At 36.5% G+C, this 21,864-nt stretch overlaps 1 protein-coding gene across 1 annotated transcript; it reads right to left on the bottom strand.

Annotated features, from left to right (window-relative positions):
• Window positions 1–17,874: 17,874 nt before the first annotated feature.
• LOC137716192 (sugar transporter ERD6-like 7) lies at window positions 17,875–21,467 on the bottom strand. The gene is made up of 17 exons (XM_068455603.1): window positions 21,112–21,467; window positions 20,926–20,988; window positions 20,365–20,454; window positions 20,203–20,262; window positions 20,029–20,094; window positions 19,871–19,936; window positions 19,696–19,771; window positions 19,539–19,603; window positions 19,276–19,449; window positions 19,097–19,181; window positions 18,966–19,009; window positions 18,822–18,884; window positions 18,670–18,729; window positions 18,537–18,590; window positions 18,369–18,428; window positions 18,164–18,278; window positions 17,875–18,050 (listed from the first exon to the last, which is right to left on the bottom strand). Exons 1-17 carry the CDS (start codon window positions 21,274–21,276, stop codon window positions 17,935–17,937), a joined length of 1,422 nt encoding a protein of 473 aa, XP_068311704.1. The 5' UTR covers window positions 21,277–21,467; the 3' UTR covers window positions 17,875–17,934.
• Window positions 21,468–21,864: the final 397 nt, after the last annotated feature.

Genomic DNA, 21,864 nt, shown 5'->3' on the forward strand with positions numbered 1-21,864 from the left:
CAGCGGTCATCATATTTCACATGCCAACTCTCATAAAAATATAAAATATCTTTTATCTTAATCTCATTCAACCCCATACTAAGTCTGATAAAAAACTGATCTAATCAGAGAGTTTATCGAAGCTTTCCTCCTAGTTTGTTTCAACACACATTCAAACAAATTGCACAGTAAATAAGATGATATTATTATTCGTTTGGTCGGATTAATATCACAAATACAACTTATTAAATTCAAGAGCTAAGTAAAACCTTGCTCAAATCACTTATTAATCCGACCTCATCTAATCTAAATCTGATTAACTAAAGTAATCATGCACGACCAGCTGCTTCTGATCTTTTTCAAAGCTGTAAAGCACAGAAGTTGCTTCTTCTTTTTCTTCCGGTTGCTGCTTCACAACCGCGGGGCGCTGGTCCTCCTCCATGAAAATCAACAGCCGTCCATCTCTCCTGACTTTGGTCATGGTGAATCTCGGCCGTCCGTTCCCGTTCAGCGTGGACAGCAATGGCGGGAAGTCCCTCCTCATTCCCTCGCGAGCTGCTGCCATTACCGCAAGTAGTAGTCCCGCACTATTTTTGTTAGGCACTAATTTCTCTCTGGTTTCTCGTATCACGAAAGAAAAATGGTTGTTCAACCCAATTGCACGAATATTTATAGCGATTTTGGTTCTTCCCTCCTGGTTCAAACATGAATTATATTGGTTTGGACTTTCCTAATTAGTTAATTTACTCTCCTATTTAGATTTGGAAAGCTGTTAATGAATTGTTAGCACCACATTAATTAATAAAACAACACTAATTGACCAAATTAATTGCAAACGTATTGGGCAAAGCAGATGTGGAGTGTCTAGTATGTATGTACTCCGAGTTGTTTTTCATTTTGTTCAATCGTTGGTGGGGTTTTGAGGGGGAGGGAAGAAAGGGGTGGAGGAGTTTCGAACTCGGTGAGGAAGTATGTATTTCGAGTTTGGATCTCAATTTCTGTACTTTTTCTTTTTTCGAAACATACTTCTTGTTTTGATGGAAATGTACGATATCCATTAAGATGCTGATAAAATACGTACAGGAAGATTTTATAATATCGCTTGCATGATAGTGTACCCCCTGCAAAACTCTAGAGAAAAATTTGTAAATGGTTACCCCTAAATTTTCAAAAGCATCTATTGACTATATTCAAAGTCATTCGTAGGGAAGTTCCCTGTATCGTTGTACTAAAAAAGTTGAAAGTATTTGTAGAAGTTGATGAGGGATGCATGCTGTATACGCAGGAGAAAATAGAGGAGTCGGTTGTAATTCTTAGGAGGTGGTGTTCCTCCCTCGAGGATGATTTGGGAGGCATTTAGCATGGCCCAATTGGAGTAAATACAACATGCAAAATGCCGACTCTCTTTGCACATCGAGAGTATACTCTTTAATATGTATCTTTCTTCACACGTGACAAGTCAAGTGAGACAAGAGATAGAGAAAAGAGAAATATAAAGTCCGTTATAGCTAAGCTTCTTTCAACACTTAAATTTAAAGTATTATACTAAATACGACATTGGATGTTCTAAGATCACCTTTTCACTTATTGTCGGGTGTCCAAAACTGTATATGCCTTACTGGAAAAAACCGAGAAAATTTAAGTAGGAGCACCTAACATATTTCACATGTCAACTCTCATAAAAATATGAAAGAGGAAATTGTAGTAATGGTTTCTCAACTTTGATCAAATTGAAGCAATGATCCCTCAACTAAAAATCTATTATCATTAGTCCCTCAACCCATCAAAATATGTAGCTATGGTCATTTTCATCAAATTCGTCAAAATTTTGTCAAAATGAGTTATGTTGGAATGACCATTGCTACAATTGGGGTCCCTCAACTCATCAAAATGTGTAGCTATGGTCTTTTTCGTCAACTTCCTCAGAATTTTGTCAAGATGAGTTATGTTGGAAGGACTACTACTACAATTGGGTTAAAGTTAAGGGATCATTGCTCCAATTAAGTTAAAGTTGAAGGATCATTTCTCCAATTGGATTAAAGTTGAGAGACCAATGATAATGGATTTTCAGTTAATGAACCATAGCTGCACCTTTTGATGAGTTTAGGGACCAATGGTAATGAATTTTTAATTGAGGAATCATTGCTTCAATTAAGTTAAAGTTAAGGGATCATTACTACAATTTACTCAATATAAAATCTTTGGGTTAATCTCATTTTACTACCCTAAAGTTTTCTTATTTTCAACATTTGGTACATGAAGTTTTTTTCATCCCAGAGTAGTACCTAAAGTCGTAATATTGGGACAGTCTCATACATCTGTTAAGGTTGCTGTTAAGTCAACTGTTAAGTGGTGACATGGCGCCCACGTGGTCAATAACTAGACTCCACGTGTCAATATGGGCCCACATGAATATTAAAAATTAAAAATATTAATAAAAAGTAAAAAACTGAAAAAAAGTTTAAAAACTAAAACAGATTTTCTTCTTTCCAAACCCATGGCCGATTGCTTCCTCTACCCCTCCTCGGCCGCCTCCCATACTGATTCAACCCCACACTAATTTCTTTCAGGTGGAATCAGTATGGCGCCACTTGTCAATATGACCACACACAAATATTTAAAAAATTAAGAAAATTAAAAATTAAAAAAAAATTGAAAAACTAAAAAAATTAAAAAATTGATCTAATCAGAGAGTATCGAAGCTTCCCTCCTAGTTTGTTTTAACACAAACATTCAAACAAATTGCAGAGAATAAGATGTTTTTTTTTTTTTTTTTTTTTTTTTTTTTGTCGGATTAATATCCAAAATACTGTTAGAGTAACTTGATTTGATGAGTTTTATCCAAAGAGAAGAAACTGAACAGGAAACGAAGAACAGAGAAGGAAGAAGCTGAAACGAAAGTTTTCTTTCTTGTTATTCTTGCAAAAGTATTGCAGAGAAATATTTTGTACTACTCAGCAAAATGAGCACTAACACTCATTTACATTAACTGATGGCCTTAGCTTTAGGACCACACAAAACACTACATTTAATCTTGGTCACTCATCTACCTAATTACATGGATCAAACACCACATGGCACTCATGGCCTTACATCCTTTTGACTTTACACTTGGCAGATATGCTCAAGTGAATACACATATTAAACTCATCTTATTTCTAATACTCAATCAGCTAGAGACTTATAATTCAACACTCCCCTTTAAGTCTTGAGCTGATTTCACTCCAAGCATGCTCCTGAGATAATTAAACCGATCTTTTGCCAACGGTTTTGTGAAAATATCTGCCATCTGTTCTTCAGTGGGACAATAGATCAAATCAATGATTCATTCTTGCAGTGCATCTTTAATGAAGTGATACCTTCTATCTATATGTTTGGTCTTTTGATGAAAGACAGAATTCTTGGTGATTGCAATTGCTGAGGTGTTGTCACAGTGCACTGGAGTTGCTTCAGTTTGAAGTTCCCCAAAATCTTCTAGGACAAATCTAAGCCAGATTGCTTGTGTAGTGGCATTTGATGCACTTATGTACTCTGCTTCTGCAGTGGATAATGCCACGCAACTTTGCTTAACTGAAGCCCAAGAAAAAACTCCACTTCCAAACGAAAATGCATATCCAGATGTACTTTTGCTATCATCTGGTGATCCACCCCAGTCACTATCGCAATAGCCAATCAACATTGCCTCCTTGCCTTTTGTATACTCCAAACCATAGTCTAGAGTCCCTTTGATGTATTTGAGCACACGTTTGGCAGTTCCAAAATGCTTGCTGGTGGGACAATGCATAAATCTGGCAAGCAAACTGGATGCATACATGATGTCAGGCCTAGTAGCTGTGAGATATAGAAGACTCCCCACAATGCTTCTGTATAACTCTTCACTTACTGCTCCACTTCCATCATCTTTAGTTAATTTGTCAGTTGCCACAAGTGGTGTGATCACAGATTTGCACTCATTCAGACCAAACTTGCTTAGTAAAGAACTTGCATATTTTTTCTGATGAATGAAAATGCTAGAATTTGTCTGAATTATCCCCATTCCAAGAAAATGATGGAGAAGACCCAAATCTGTCATTTCATATTTTCTTTTCATGTCTTCTTTGAATTCATCAAGCATCAGTCTATCACTTCCAGTATAAACTATGTCATCCACGTAAATTGAAACAATTAGAATGTCTTGTCCCCTTGCTTTGGTGTACAGTGTTGGTTCACTCAAACTTTTCTCAAAACCACACTGTGAGAAGTATGTATCGATTTCTCCATACCAAGCCCTTGGAGCCTGCTTTAATCCGTACAAGGCTTTATGCAGTCGATAGACTTTATCTTCCTTTCCTTTGACTACATATCCTTCAGGCTGATCTACATAAACCTCTTCTTCCAATACACCATTCAAAAAGGTTGATTTTACATCAAGTTGATATAATTTCCAGCTCTTATGTGCTGCCAAAGCTACAAGAGTCCTGATAGTATCCAATCTTGCCACTGAAGCATATGTTTCATTGTAGTCTAGACCTGGCTTTTGAGCATAACCCTTTGCAACTAGTCTAGCTTTGTTTTTTAAAACTGATCCATCAAGATTCAACTTGGTTTTATAAACCCATTTAACTCCAATAACAGGTTTTTCAGTTGGTCTATCCACAAGCTTCCAGGTGCCATTCTTCTCAATCATAGCTAATTCATCTTCCATTGCCTTTAACCATGATTTATCTTGAGCTGCATCTGCATATCTTTCTGGTTCCAGAATGCATGAGTTGCATTGAGCAAGAACATCATTCAAATTCCTCCATTTTAGAGGTGAGTGATCATAAGTCTCTGGAATCTGTGCAGACTCAGGAGTGCAACTTTCTTGTTCTTGTGTATGAGAAGAAGAACTAGGACTGAGAGAACTTCCTTCAATCACACTCATCTCATATGAATTCACACCAACTACATTTTCTGGTTGATCCTGAATGTAGGTTGCAGCAGCTGAACTTTGTGAATTTTCTTTCCAATTCCAGGTCATAGATTCATCAAAGGCTACATCTCTTGACAAGATTAACTTGTTAGTACATGGATCAAATATTCTGTATCCCTTCTCACATGTAGCATAACCCACAAATACACCTTTAACACTCTTAGCATCTAGCTTCTGTCTTGTCTCAGTAGGTACATGTACATAGCACAGAGAACCAAAGATCTTGAGATGTGCAAGACCTGGTTTTCTGCCACTATAAGCTTCAAAAGGGGTTGTATTTCCAAGTGCCTTTGTAGGACACCTATTCAGAATATATACAGCTGTGTGTATAGCTTCAGCCCAAAGAACATATGGCATATCTCTATCATGAAGCATAGTCTTTGCCATTTCAACCACAGTTCGATTTTTTCTCTCCACCACTCCATTCTGTTGAGGAGTATAAGCCATGGTGAGTTGCCTTTGAATGCCTTCAGTTTCACAGAATTTAGTAAACTCAGAAGATAAGAACTCTCCACCTCTGTCACTCCTTAGACTTTTAACTTTGAAACCACTCTCCAGCTCCACCATTGACTTGAACTTTTTGAAATAGTTGAATGCATCAGATTTGTATCTGAGAAAATACACCCAAATCATCCTTGTACAATCGTCAATGAATAGCATGAAGTATTTGTTTCCAGCCAAGGAGGCATTCTGCATAGGGCCACAGAGATCAACATGTATAAGTTCCAGAGGACAGCTTGCTCTCCAGGTTTGATCTTTTGGAAACCATTCTCTGTGTTGTTTTCCAAATTGATACCCTTGACATACATCTTTGATTGCTTCTAGATATGGAAGACCATGCACCATATTCTTCTCACTGAGTTGCTGAAGCCCTCTGAAATTCAAGTGGCCTAGTCTTCTGTGCCAAAACTGAGTAGAATGCTCCAAACTAGCCTTCAAAACCAACTGATTATTTTTCACCAGAGAAAGAGGATAGCATCGATTTTCCTTCTTCTTAACCTTGATGATAAGGTTCTCAAGTGAAGGTCCATCATATATACTGCAAAAACCTCCTCCAAACACTAGATAATATCCATGCTCATCCATTTGTCCAACACTCAATAAGTTCTCTTTTAAACCTGGCAGATGCATGACTTCCCTGATATACCTTTTACCTCTATTAGTATCAATCTGCAATGAACCCATTCCAGCAACATTCACTAACACACCAGTAGGCATTTGCACCTTTCCAGCAACATTCGTTTTTATGTCAACAAGGAGATCAGCATTCCCTGTGATGTGGTTACTACAACCACTGTCAACATACCAATTTCCATTGATATTTGTTTCTGAGATTGCACTATTAGCATAAAACAAATTTCCTGACACTTCTACTTGGTTTGCAGAGTTTGTCTTTTGTACAATCTTCCCTACAGTGCATTCTCTAGCCCAATGACCAAACTTATCACAATTATAACACTTAGGCTTCCCCTTATATCGACATTCACCAAAATGATACTTAGAACACACTCTACACTGTGGTTTGACAGTCTCTTGACTCATTGACTGTGACTGATATGGATTTGGTGCAGGACTAGTGAAAGGTTTCTGTTGAAAACGAGATTTCGAATCCCATTTCTTTCCCTTAGCATTCCAATTCTTCTGGAATTTTGATGAGCCAGATTGAACTCCACTTCTATTTTGCCCCTTTGGACTTACTGAGAATGATGCAAAAACCTTCTCAGTGGTATCAACATTATGCAAGTCATATCGTTGTTCTTGACTCTTCAAAATTGCAACCACTTCTTGCAACTCAACAGACTCTAGACACTTTGTGTTTTCTATAACTAAACAGATGGAATCATAAGGTTTACTTAGACTAATCAGAACCTTCTGCACAAGTCTCTCATTAGAAAGGGATTCACCAAATGTTCTCATCTGATTAATTAAATCATTCAATCTTGTAAGATAACTAGATAGGGATTCATCATCTCGCATTCTAGCATACTCAAATTCTCTTCTAAGATTCTGAAGTTTTACGGATCTAACCTGATCACCACCATGATATTCTCCATACAGTAGATCCCATGCCACCTTAGCTGAGTCGGCATTGGCAATCCTAGGAAAAAATCTTATCAGAAACCGCATTTTGTATAATACCTAGAGCCTTTGCATCTTGCATATATGTTGCGACCATTTTCTCATCGTCTTCTTCTTCCTCTGAGCTTCCTTCAGCCTTCTTCTTCTTTGACTCTGAGATCATAATCCCTTTTTCAACCAATCTCCATAACCCATGAGATTTGAAAATCATCATCATCTTAATCCTCCAGAACTCGTAGTTCTCACCGGAGAAGATCGGAGTTCTCACCTCAGAACTTCCAGATCCAGCCATCTCTTAGCTTCGACAAGACGAACACAAATCGAAATCGGAATCTATGGAGTTTCGGCAACTTCGCTTGAACCGGAACGAGCTCAAGTGTAGCTCAAATGCTTCACAGTTTACGCCCAGATCTCAAATGATCGAACTAGGCTCTGAGGCCATGTTAGAGCAACTTGATTTGATGAGTTTTATCCAAAGAGAAGAAACTGAACAGGAAACGAAGAACAGAGAAGGAAGAAGCTGAAACGAAAGTTTTCTTTCTTGTTATTCTTGCAAAAGTATTGCAGAGAAATATTTTGTACTACTCAGCAAAATGAGCACTAACACTCCTTTACATTAACTGATGGCCTTAGCTTTAGGACCACACAAAACACTACATTTAATCTTGGTCGCTCATCTACCTAATTACATAGATCAAACACCACATGGCACTCATGGCCTTACATCCTTTTAACTTTACACTTGGCAGATATGCTCAAGTGAATACACATATTAAACTCATCTTATTTCTAATACTCAATCAGCTAGAGACTTATAATTCAACAAATACACCTTATTTAATTCAAAGATTAAGTAAAACCTCGCTCAATTGTGATTGGCCCGATTGTGATAGCACCTATCATTGCACCAAATGTCAAAATGGAGCCAAACATTAAATACTGCATAAAGATGCACAGGAAGAGAAGTATTTTCAGTTGTTGAAAATCCAGAAGATTATGATGCAGAATGTTACATTTTGTTTCTTGAATCGAAAACTTCACCCTATGTTTACAGGTAGCGGCTCAGGGATCGAAGGCAATGGTTCGACATCACAATGCATATTCTCATTCATTCACTACATTAGCATGCATGTATTTCGAGTCCTAATCACCTTCATACCTCTGCTAAAGATAAACCGAGATCATTCATGATGCCAGATTGAGTAGGCGACGAGTAACCAACCCGGAAGACGTCATACAAAGACTGTCAAAACCGAACAATATCAAAACGACTTGACTGTCAGAAGATTGCAACAAAAGCTGAATACATTAATCAAGGTTAGGCTAGTTAGAGTTTTTGTTTAAATGAGAGTAATTTAGAATATTGCTTGTCAACCAAAAATACGTTAATCAAGGTTAGGCTAGTTAGTCAAGACAATGTGTTCAACTCCTTGCATCTAAGTTTTGCATCATTTGATGAAAGCACTCCAGTCGGAGTCTCGTTTCCGTAGTGAAGTATTTTAGAATATTGTCGTGTTAGGCAGAAAGATTAATCAAATTTTCGGTGCTTGATGAAAATGACACACAGGAATGTACTGAAGGCCACCATTGATCTTCCTGAAGCAGGAGAAGTCAACTTCCATTGCACCCACCTCGATCATCTTGATGAGAGCTGGAGGATGAGGCAGATTAATGCTATAATGCAATCAAGCAATGAGCCCCACATCTTGGCTGGAGGCCTCGATTCTTTGGATTAGTCAGACTACTCTCAAGAAAGATGGACTGATATTGTAAAGGTGAGACACGATGACACTTTCAAATTATCAGAAATTCTCTGTGCAAGATCTCCAGTTTTTGCCAAAAGGACCGATTTTGTATGGATAGCACGTCTATACATTTTGTTTAACATGTAATCTATCAATGTTTTCGATAGTTCGCCTTTTAATAAATAAATAAAAAGAATGTCATGTTCAGAAAAGAACTGTACAAATTATGTACCTGACAACGCTTTGATTTGTTTTGGCTGCAGTATTATGAGGATATGGGTAAACCAAGGCCTAAGGTTGAAGTAATGAGATACTTGAAGAGCAACCAGTATACAGATGCAAAGGACTTTGAAGGAGAATATGAGTCAGTAGTTATGATTGCTAAAGGCCAAAGTAGGGCCCGAATTAGCATCTGCAAACTCACCTTACAAATTTGTTCCTGGATCATACTCAGTGTTTTCTTCCAAAGGGACATCAGATCATCATATAGTAAGAGTTGATGTTGTAAAAATGGATAATTGTGGTGAATAAAATAACAGCAGAAGAAGGCAGCTGAACCAAAAAGTTACCAAGATAACAAACCCTACTTCCCAGTCAAAAGGAATATGGAAAATCCCACATATATGAAAAGAGCGTGTTATCTACACACATTTTTTTACTTTTCACACAATCTTTTCAATTTCCAATCATCATGTCGAATGAAATGAAAAAGATCAAATGATATAAATTAACAAGAAATGTGTAAAAGATAAGCGAGGTGTATGGATAGCACAACCCATATGAAAAAAACATATAGATTAATAATTGACTTTTACTTTTACAGTTTAGATTTAGGGTTTGGTTTGTTGTATCCCTAACAACCTATGTAGACTGTAAATATTTTACAAACTGTAGGAGATAAATGCAGATCCCAAGCCAGAACCAGCCCTTCCTTCAACAAACCAATCCCTATTAATATGAAGTGTCACAAGTTAAATCAGGGATGAACAATGATTTTAAAATGAGCTGAGGTAGTTTATACTTGATGTAGAAAACTATAAGAGAACTCGACGAACCATGATTTTAAAATGAGTTGAGATTGGTGCTGGGGGTTGGCATTTATAGGCCACTATCAATATGGGATAGAGTTTAGTTTTAATCTCAAGAGTCCATCATGGTTGGCCGAATGAAGCATTGCTACTAGGGGTGGGGCATTTGTAATAATCTGCTATCAACCCTAACATAATTTATACCAAAGTCATCACTTTTCCCCCTTTAAGAAAAACAAAAAATTTCTCCGCCGTGCTGCGGTGAGCCAAAAAAGTTTAAGTGCGTCGGGTGTTGAAAGGCGCCAAACTCATGATGTTATTTTTCAGTCTGCTACTATTCATACACTCCTAAACCCTAAACCATCAATTTTATTTATTTTATGTTTTTTTCCCTTACCATAACACCAAACTATCACTTCATGTTCTACAAAACGTATTTGCAGTTAAAAACTTCCTTATAATCCATGTCAAAACACAGTAAAAAACAAGGATATAAATAAATATAAATCTAAAGGTATTTGAATCTAAATAAAGTAAGGTAGGAAGGAAAAAAAATTCAATGGAAAAAGAAAAATACAAAACATAATTAAATAAAATAGAAAATGATACGATCGCTACTTTGATACTGATTATTTATAGGATTGGTCGGTACAATTATAGCTTTAGCACCTCTTATTAGTTGGTACTTTGGTACTGATTTTCCATTTAATTGGTCGCTAAAAAAAGTAGCTATACAACCCTTTAATAGTCGCTCTCATAATACCGATCCTTCCCTTTCAATTTTTTTCTTTTTTAGTTTTTATTGTTATTTATTTTTGTTAATTTTTCTTTTATTTCTCTTACCATAACAGCATATTATCATATTTATGTACTTCAAAATATATTTTTCCGTGCAAAATCTATTATAATTCATATTTAAATATTTGTAACCAACGATTTAAAACCTAAATTTAAAGATATTGAATTTAATAGTGGTTACTCAAATAAATAAATAAATTGGAATAGGGAAAGATCGGTACCATGCTACCCATCATTGCCCAACTATACATAAATCACCGTTCAATCTATTTATTTTCATCTTCACCTCATCGTGACGTTTTGAAAATTAAGATAAGTCTTTCCTTTGAGATTTTTTAGGGTGGAACCCAATTTGACAATGTTTTGGGTCTCACTATTATATTTTTCACTTATTTTATTAGTTTTCGACTTAAATAATCTACTAAATATACATTTATTAGTCAATAAATTGTAAATCTGCTTCCAGATACCTTATAAAGTTTTTCTTTATGCTCACGAAAAAATATTTTTCAAAAATAAAAATATTTGTATTTTTGAGAAAAAAAAAATGTGGGTTAACACTCATGGTTTTTAGTCGGTTTTGCAAATTCGTACATAAATCATCGTTCAATCTATTTATTCACCTTCTACGATCACCGTAAAGTTTTGAAAATTAATGTAAGACTTTCCGTTGGTATTCTTGAGGGTGATACCCCTTTTTTATAATGTTTTGGGCCTCCCTACTATATTTTTCACTTACTTTGTTAGTTAAATATTCTACTAAATATACATTTGTTGCTCAATAAATCGTAAAACTGCTTCAAACACCTTATAAGGTACGCTCGCGGAAAATATTTCATGAAAAAAAAAATCACACTTTTCACAAAAAACATGGGTGTAAACTCATGGTTTTTAGCCGGTTTTAAAGATTCGTACTAAAATCATCGTTCAATCTATTATTTTCAGCTTCACCTCACTGTGAAGTTTTGAAAATTAGTGTTATGACTTTTCGTTGACATTCTTGAGGGTGGAACCCCATTTTGACATGATTGTGGGCCTCACTACTATATTTTTCACTTATTTTTTTGGTTTTCGGCTTAAATATTCTACTAAATACATTAATTGCTCTACAAACCGTAAAATCGCTTTCAAATACCTTATAATGATTTCCTTAATGTTCACAAGAAATATTTCGAGAAAATAAAAAAATTTCATTTTTCACAAAAAAACATGGGTTAACACTCATGGTTTTTTATCTGTTTTGCAAATTCGTAAATAAATCATCATTTAATCTATTTATTTTCACCTTCACCTCACCTTGAAGTTTTGAAAATTAAAGTAAGACTTTCCGTTGAGATTCTTGAGGGTAGAACCCCATTTGACAATGTTTTGGTCCTCACTATTATATTTTTCACTTATTTGTTTACTTTTTGACATAAATAATCCACTAAATATACATTTGTTGTTCAGTAAATCGTACATCACCTTCCAAGTAAGAAATTTGCATTTTTGACAAACAAATGTCGGTTAACCCTCATGATTTTTAGTCAGTCCTACAAATTCGTACATAAGTCATTGTTCAATCTATTTATTTTCACCTTCGCCTTACCGTGAAGTTTTGAAAATTAATGTAAGACTTTCCATTGGTATTCTTGACAGTAGAGCCCCATTGACAATGTTTTGTGCCTCATTAGTCATTACTATTTCACTTATTTTTTTGTTTGTGGCTTAAGTATTCTACTAAAAATACATTAATTGCTCTGTAAACCGTGAAATTGCTTCAAAATGCCTTATAAAGTTTTTCTTAATGCTCATGAAAAATATTTCAAGAAAATAAAAATTTTGTATTTTTCACAAAAAACGTGGGTGGTTTTTAGTCGTTTTGCAAATTCGCATATAAATCATCATTCAATCATAATCAAGGCGTGCTGGCCGAGGCCTCAATTCTTTGGATGAGTCAGACTACTCTCAAGAAAGATGGACTGATATTGTAAAGGTGAGACATGATGACACTTCCAAATTATTTGAAATTCTCTGTGCAAGACCTTCGGTTTTTGCCAAAAGGACTGATTTTGTGTGGATAACATGTCTATACATTTTGTTATTAACATGTAATCTATCAATGTTTTCGACAGTTCATCTTTTAATAAATAAATAAAAAGACGTCATGTTCAGAGAAGAACTGTACAAATTATGTACCTGACAACGATTTGATTTGTTTTGGCTGCAGTATTATGACGATACTGGTAAACCAAGGCCTAAGGTTGAAGTAATGAGATACTTGAAGAGCAGGGAGTACACAGATGCCAAGGACTTTGAAGGAGAACATGAGTCAGTAGTTATGATTGCCAAAGGCCAAAGTAAACCAACCCGAAACCCTAATGTTAACTTATTAACTGGTTTGAGCTTGAGCGCTATTGTTTTTCTAAATGCATAAATTTGTACTTTAACGCAGGTGTGCAGGGAACATGCAAGTACGGAACGAGAGTAGATTTTCACCTTACAAATTTGTTCCTGGATCATACTCAGTGTTTTCTTCCAAAGGGACATCAGATCATCATATAGTAAGAGTTGATGTTGTAAAAGTGAATAATTGTGGTGAAGAAAATAATAGCAGAAGAAGGCAGCTGAAGCAAAAAGTTACCAAGATAACAAACCCTACTTCCCAGTCAAAAGGAATATGGAAAATCCCACATATATGAAAAGAGCGTGCTATCTACACAACTTTTTTTACCTTCCACACAATCTTTTCAATTTTCGATCATCAAGTCGAATGAAATGAAAAAGATCAAATGGTATAAATTAACAGAAAATGTGTAAAAGATAAGCGAGGTGTGCGGATAGTACAACCCATATGAAAAAAACATATAGATTAATAATTGACTTTTACTTTTACAGTTTAGATCTAGGATTTGGTTTTGTTAAAGGAAGGGCAGGTTCTGGCTTGGGATCTGCATTTATCTCCTACAGTTTGTAAAATATTTACAGTCTACATAGGTTGTTAGGGATACAACAACTACAAGTCAAAGGAAGAGGTGGAATTTGGTGTGGTTGGTCAGCAATTTTTTACCGCTTCAAATTGTACAGCAGAGTGAAAAAGTTATAGATTTTGAGAGTGATTTCTTTGTTCTTCGGTTTCTTTTTATTTGCTTCTCATTTTGTTACCCCCAACAATGAATTTTGAAACGTGAATCTACCCTCTTAGTTTAGCTGCTGTCACTCTATCGATATGAAGTGTCACAAGTTAAATCAGGGACGGACAATGATTTTAAAATGAGCTGAGATAGTTTATACTTGATGTAGAAAACTATAAGAGAACTCAACGGACCATGATTTTAAAATGAGTTGGGATTGGTGCCAGGGGTTGGCATTTATAGGCCACTATCAATATGGGATAGAGTTTAGTTTTAATCTCAGGAGTCAATCATGGTTGGCCGAATGAAGCATTGCTACTGGGGGTGGGGCATTTGTAATCCGCTACCAACCCTGACATAATTTATACTAAAGTCATCACTTTTAACGTAGTAACCCCCTTTAAGAAAAATAAAAAATTTCTCCGTTGTGCTGCAGTGAACCAAAAAAGTTTGAGTGTGTCGGGTGCTGAACTGCGCTAAACTCAAGGTGTTATTTTTCAGTCCGCTACTATTCACCCGTTACTATTCATAGCCTCCTAAACCCTAAACCATCAATTTTATTTATTTTATGTTTTTTTTTTGTTAAATTTTTTTTCCCTGACCATAACACCAAACTATTACTTCATGTTCTACAAAACGTATTTGCGGTTAAAAAATTTCTTATAATCCATGTCAAAACACACTCGAAAAAAAGGATATAAACAAAAATCTAAAGGTATTTGAATCTAAATAAAGTAAGGTAGGAAGGAAAAAACAATTTAATGGAAACAAAAAAAAGCAGAAAATAAAATAGAAAATGATACGATCGGTACTTCCCGACCGATTTTTTGCGTCCTAGTTGCTAAAAATATAGCGACAGAATCACTCTTATTAGTCGTTCAAATTATACCGATCCTCCCTTTTCAATTTTTTTCTTTTTTAGTTTTTTTATTATTTATTTTTGTTAATTTTTCTTTTATTTCTTACCATAACGAATTATCATATTCAAGTTCTTCAAAATATATTTTTTCGTGCAAAATCTATTATAATTCATATTTAAACATTTGTAACCAACGATTTAAAACCCAAATTTAAAGATATTTGAATTTAAAGATATGTTAGCACCCATCATTGCACCAAATGTTAAAATGGAGCCGAACATTGAATACTGCATATAGATGCGCAGGAAGAGAAGTATTTTCAGTTGTTGAAAATCCAGAAGATTATGATGCGGAATGTTTAAAATTTTTGTTTCTTGAATCGAAAACTTCACCCTATGTTTACAGGTAGCATCTCAGGGATCGAAAGCAATGGTTCGACAGCCTAGAATCCAAATGAAACGTCACAATGCATGTTCTCATTCATTCACTACATTACCATGCATGCATTTTGAGTCCTAATCACCTTCATACCTCTGCTAACGATAAACCCAGATCATTCATGATGCCAGATTGAGTAGGCGACGAGTAACCAACCTGGAAGAAGTCATACAAACACTGTCAAAACCGAACAATATCAAAACGACTTGACTGTCAGAAGATTGCAACGAAAAGCTGAATACATCATCCTAAGCACTTACACCGCATCCGAATTCATAAGAGCCGCAGACGGCAACAAATGTGCTGAGGTAAACCATCCATTGATCGCCTTTGGCGCTTCCATGACCTGATCCATCTCCATCAGCCGCGTTCACTGCCCTCACCAGCGGCTCACTTACCTCCCGTGCAGCGTTCTTTGATTGATCTTCAACGGCCATGTCTGCCTGATTATATGACTCTCCGGTACGTTTATGAATCTTTACAAATGTCAAAAGGAAGGAAGATTCAAACCGAGGTCAGAAGGGATGTACAAAATTTCTAAATTTTCGAGCTTCTAAGTTTGATCTAAACTGCCTCTTTGATGACATTGTTTTGTTTCTGTTTAACGAGTTTGAACAAAGGAGCTCAAAAGTAGGCAATTCTGGTGCTCAATTAGTTAAAAACTTGACTTGCTCGAAAGATTGCTACTGGTTCTGTTGCCATTTTGATTAGATCCTTGTCGTTTGCATGCAAATAAAATTATCATGACAGAGTTGGATAACGATAAAAAAAAAAAAAAAATATCGATTTCTTCAATGTCCATGATCCGAGGGACAAGATAGGAGAAACGTATCTACAAGACTGCAACAAGATGACATTGACGGTATTTCAAGTCAATCACGTGCATATAATGCATTCAATTTTCTTCATAATAGTGAGTGTTGATTGACATAAAATGTTGTCACAATGATATTCTCGTTGCACGTAAGTTATCCTACCAGCATAAGCTCATAATATAACTCATATCATTTCCTTTTCTCACTCTTATAGGTGAAAATTGATTTTCTGGATCATTATTGATTATTTTCACAAGGATTTTTATCACAAATGGTCTTTGAGATTTAATCAAACTCCTTATTTTGGTCATTGAGTTTCAAAATCAATTAATGTGGTCCTTGACATTAACTGTCAAACAACAATCCGAAAGCAAAAAAAGGGTCATCAAGCCCTAATTCCTTGTAGAAAAACTCAAATCTCGATTTCTTGAGATTTGCGTTAAATCTTTCAATGTAGAAAATTTGGCTCAAACTATCAATTTACAAATCTTCATCGCCGAAATGATCACTTTTCATTATTCTATCCACATCGTCAATATTTAATTTTTAACAGTTTAGCAATCGGACTCGTAATAATTTCAGCCGGTTTCCCTACTAACCAAGCACTTACACAGGATCCAGATTCTAAAGAGCCACAAACTGCAACAATTGTTTAAAATTGAGTAAACCTATAAGACCCAATTCATGAGCCAAGATCTTGAAATGAATTTCACAAACGATTAATGCGGAATATGTAAATTACATACCTCGAATATTAGCCATCAAATGTCATCTACAATCTCTATCTTGATTGATACATAGATGAGCCGTCAGTGGGTAGGAAATTGGGTTTTCTCCCTCTAGCCTTGTTTGCATGTTGAAAACCCTAATACATGTTTTTTATCAGTGTACACATTAGATGGGTTTGTGCACTATTATGGGCAGAGAGGACCTCTTTCCTAATGAAACCCATTATCAATTACCACCCATCACGATAATAAAGCAGGAAACCAATTCTCATAATTTGAACAATAAGATTGCTTCCATAACAAATTCATTAAACCGAATATATCACACATGGATCATGTCTTTTGGACCACACTAGAATATTGAAATATTCTTACACAAATGTGCTGAGATAAACCATCCATTGATCCCCTCTGCTGCTTTGACCCCCTCTGCTGCTACCATCTCCACCGTCCATTTTATTTACCACCACCCTCTTGAGTGGCTCTCTTACTCCCTCCTCCTGCACATCCCTCCTTACATCCTCTTTGATGGCCATGTCTGCCTGCCTGGATTATATAGACTCGAAACGTCGCGATGAACTTGTATAAAATGGCAAAGAGAAAACGATTCAAAGCGATGGGTTTTGTAAGCAAGAAATATCAAATAATGAAAACCAGAAAAGAAAATCTTTATCCAAAAACATCTCGTAAATTTATTTTTCTGAACTTGTAAAAGTTTGATCTGTTTAGATTGCTTCTTACTGACAGTGCCCTTGTTGTTTTGAAGTGTCCAACAAAGAGCTAAAAGTGAGCAAATCTTGAGGTCATGTAGTTATAAACTTGATAAGGAGAGATGCCCGGTATACCGGGCACCCACTGTCATAATATAAGTGATTGGATTCTTAAACAAAAAACTTTTTCAACCATTTATATTATGATACTTGTGTGTCGAGATGTGTTCCTGGTACATTGAAAATTTTCTCCTTAACAAGGCATTGTCGTCTTTTTGGATGTCACACGTGGACAATTTTTCAGCGAGATATGGGAGTGTGTAGGGCTGTTGGGCACGACACTTGAATGTATAGGTTGTTGCTCTGATAGTGTGTTAGAATGCGATTATTTCCCGAAAACGAATAATAGATAATGAGTGGAGAGGTTAAGGATATTTTAAGTTCTTATGCTAGACTTCCATCCTTCGATAAGATATGCTCTCGATAGGTTCATATAATTATTATTTTTTTCTATTTATTCATGGCATAAATCAACTCAATTAATCATCGTAAAAATAGCAGTATACAACAACTTTGTGGTTTTAAATTGAAGCATCTTCAAAGATTTTCCATCTTTCTGAACTAAGCTGCCCAAATTTTCGATGAGGATTTAACTTCTAAAAAGAATGCTCTTCATTTCTTCCTTCGGTTCTATTTGTTCATGGCTCCTTGGATCTGTTCCAGTGTTTTCCCCTTTGTTTCGGGCACCAACGACACCACGAACAAAATAGCAAGAGCGTTGATTCCGGCGTACAGAATGAAAGTACCTGAAAATCGGGCACGCGTAAATTATCAGCTCTTATCAAATTGCAACCCTTTAAGCATGGACATGGCTTTCAGAACAGTTAGCTTCTGTAACATGAAAGGAAAATGTAGTTACCGTAGGAGCTCCAACTCATAAGATAGTTGAACGTGTAGGAACACAACCATGCACTGAACCAATTCACCAGCGTTGCTAAGCTTCCGGCCTGCCCTTTAATATTTATCGGGAATATCTGCAGCAGACGGAAAGTTTGTTTAGATAGGTGACATGATCAACGCAAACATGGACGGATAAATGAGTAAATAGTACGCATTTTCTATACCTCAGACATCACAACCCAAGGAACTGCTCCCATTCCTATCGAAAAGGCTCCTATGTAGACCTGAATCCATAAACGAATGGTTAAAAATTTCAAGGAGAAGAAACAAAAACTTGATTTCATTAGAGAGATGCGCGAGGGAAATATGTCGCCACAAAGCTAATGAATTACCAGTATGCCAGTTACAGCAAGTATGGGAACTGCGTCGAGTGCTAATTCATGAACCTGGTTCACAAAGAGCGATCTCTTGTCAGACTACTGTTGGATAACCTTAAACCGAAACATGTTAACATTTGAGGATTACCTTCAGAAAGAATGAAACCGCTGTCAGGAGAGAGCCAAGCACCAACCCGGATGCAGAGACCTAGAATTGAGAGGAAAAAGTTAAACCTTCTGATACGAATTGGAATTTGTCTTGGATCATTCTTACAGCTAAAGCTGTGCACTCTAGTTTACCAAAATTAGAGGCTTTCGTCCGGCTTTATCCATCACGCCTGCAGCAATGCCGGTAACTATAACCTGTAAAGCAGAACTGAGTCAGGATGCTTTCAGTTGAGAAATTAAAAGATTCCAAGAGCTGTCATGGTAGGACTGTCGAACCTGAAGAATAGCATAGATTATAGTTCCAATGCTGGAGGAAAATCCTGAGACATAGAACGTTTACATTTCAATTGTAGAACAAGATTATCTGCTTTAAATACCGAAAACATAAATTAAAGCGGGGTCTTTACCTGCTTGTTCAAAAATATCGCTGACATAGAAACAGACTCCGTTGATTCCACCCAGTTGTTGACAGACCATCAGCCCAATTCCGATCTGATCAAACAAAAGTTATTAGCAAAGAAAAGTTTAACTAGAAGAGAAAGAAAACAAAACTGTCAGTACAAGCGGCGTGGAGAGAAATTATTACAATGAGTGAGCTCCAGTATCTCCTTCGAAACAAATCCAGCAATTTGGCTTTAGGGAGCGAGTCGAGAGTTACAATATAATCCTGAATTTCTGCTGCTTCATGAGATATGTCAGCATCATTTCCACGCAGTTTCTGCAGTGCGGCTTCAAAATCTCTCTGGCGTCCTGTCTTTGCCTGCATTGATGATGAAGCTGTAATTGATGTCTTCATTGTGTTTAATGCTGCTAACTTAGGTAAATACGAAACAGAAGCGAAATTCTTACCAACCATCTTGGAGACTCGGGAATGAAAAAGAGACCAAAAATTGTCACAGCGCAGGGAATAAGTCCTGCAATCACCACACAAATGAGCCCTCTCTGCCACTGTATTCGAAAACAGTGTTTTCAAATTCAGCAGAGTTTGTCAGAAAAAAAAACTTACCAATTAATGCTAATGTCCGCCAACTTACTACTACCCCGATTATGAAGGAAACAGACACTCCAGTTACGATCATTAACTATACGATAAGCAAATGAAAAGGTTACATAGGATCCAAACAAACAAACAAAATATTGTTAACTAGCTTCAAGAATCGCATTTCTTGCTACGTATTTACCTGATTTGCAGCAGTCAATCTTCCTCGAAGGTTTTTGGGTGCAATTTCAGCTACGAAAATAGGTACCTTAATTATCATTCATCCAATAGCACATCAGACTTGGTTAATAACTTGTCAGGAACATAATACTCAAGTTATAGAGGAGGGTAATAACGCACCACGTAAGAAAAGGCTCCCATTCCATACCCTGTTAGCAGTCTCCCAATGTCCAACAACCAAGCGCCCTTCAACAGAGAAAAGATGGTGAACACGAATAAGCTCAAATGTCAAGAGGAGAACATTTGCTTAGTATCTAAAAGCACAGAGAAATTCAAGTGTGAAATTAGACAAACCTTGGAGAAGTAAATAGCAAGCCAACCTGCAACACAGAAAGCACAAGACACTCTCAAGGCCTGCGTACAATTTCACAGTGAAGATATCGTTAGATAGCAAATACCAATCAAAACAGAATAAGTATAGTGCTCAAAGTTCTGGACACGAATTCTGAATCATACCCCTTTTCGGCCAAGAAAATCGGTGATTGGCCCAATAGTGATAGCTCCTATCATTGCACCAAATGTCAAAATGGATACAAACACTGAATACTGCATACAAAGGAAAAACCGGCAAGTTAATTGAAAGAAAATTTGTGAAAGCATATACTCAAATGGCTTCGAAAACATTCTCCCCTTGTACTGTCAACTCTCTAAAATTCTAAATCATATCAGGAGTTAGTTTTTAAGTTTTGTTTCTTGAATTTGAAACTTTTCACGCGCGCCATGTAGGTTTGCTTTGCCAGTAGTGCCTCAGATCAAAAGCAATGGCTCAGCATACAATGTAAAACCCTCAGTCATGAGAGAAACTAGCCCTTGGGCCGCCATGGTGATTGTATCCCAAGGCAGTAACGCAATTGCCACATGAAAAAGATATAGCACATGGAAGTTCATTGGCTTGGGATATCAAACTGCCACCATGGTGTCACCGATGTAGGGAACAGATACAGATTTCTACTCATAAGTTTACACATCCAACAAAACAGCTTGGACCAGTTATAGATGTTCCAATCACTTCCATACCTCTGATAATGATAAACTGAGATCTTCCCGGATTGCAGACTGAGTAGGCGAAGAATAACCGACCTGAAAGCGATACAAGAGCGTCAAATAAACTATCTAAATATCACAATTTTCCAAGTGAACAGTTAGTCCGTCTCTCTAAAATCTCAACAAAAAGATAAACAAAAATGCAAAACAATCACTTACACAGCATCCGAACTCATAAGAGCCACAAACTGCAACAAATGTGCTGAGATAAACCATCCATAGATTCCCTCCGCCGCTTCCCCCAGCTGCATCGTCTCCTTCCGCCATGAGTGGCACTCTTACTCCCTCCTGCACATCACTCTCCACATCCTCCTTAATGCCCATGCCTGCCAGGATGATTATATAAAGGGAGTTTAAGAACAAGGCCCCTGGCAAAACTCCAACCCGAACCGCCTCGATGAACTTGTATAAATGGCAAAGAGAACAAGATTCAAAGAGATGGGAAGTGTGAGCAGAAACTATGAAATTATGGAAACCATGAAAATTCTCTTTCTTCTTATAGGTAGAGACATAGAGATTGCAACATGCCAGAAAGGGATGTAAACTTTTTCTACAAGTATATTATTTACATAATATATATATACATATGTAATATATAATTATATATTTCAAAGTTCTAAAAGTTAGGCACTGCTTCATACTGACAGTGCTTTGCTGGTGTTCCAAGCAGTTACAAATTGACTTGCTCAAAGCTTTGCTACCAATTGCATATCAGACAATGCAGACAGCCAAAATCGCTGCTGCATCAGTTAAATAAAGGAATATAATAAACACGCCGTATCAAAACAAATCTTTGTCGTGTCTACGAGAACACGCAGGCTTTGGTCTAACCAAGTTCGATACAGCAGTGTGTTCACTTCTCTGGCTGCGTTCAAGTTTAAATCTCTTTTTTGTCGTTTAGGTTAGATTAAA

The sequence above is a fragment of the Pyrus communis genome, chromosome 14 (genome assembly GCF_963583255.1).
Source record: "Pyrus communis chromosome 14, drPyrComm1.1, whole genome shotgun sequence".
NCBI lineage: Eukaryota > Viridiplantae > Streptophyta > Magnoliopsida > Rosales > Rosaceae > Pyrus > Pyrus communis.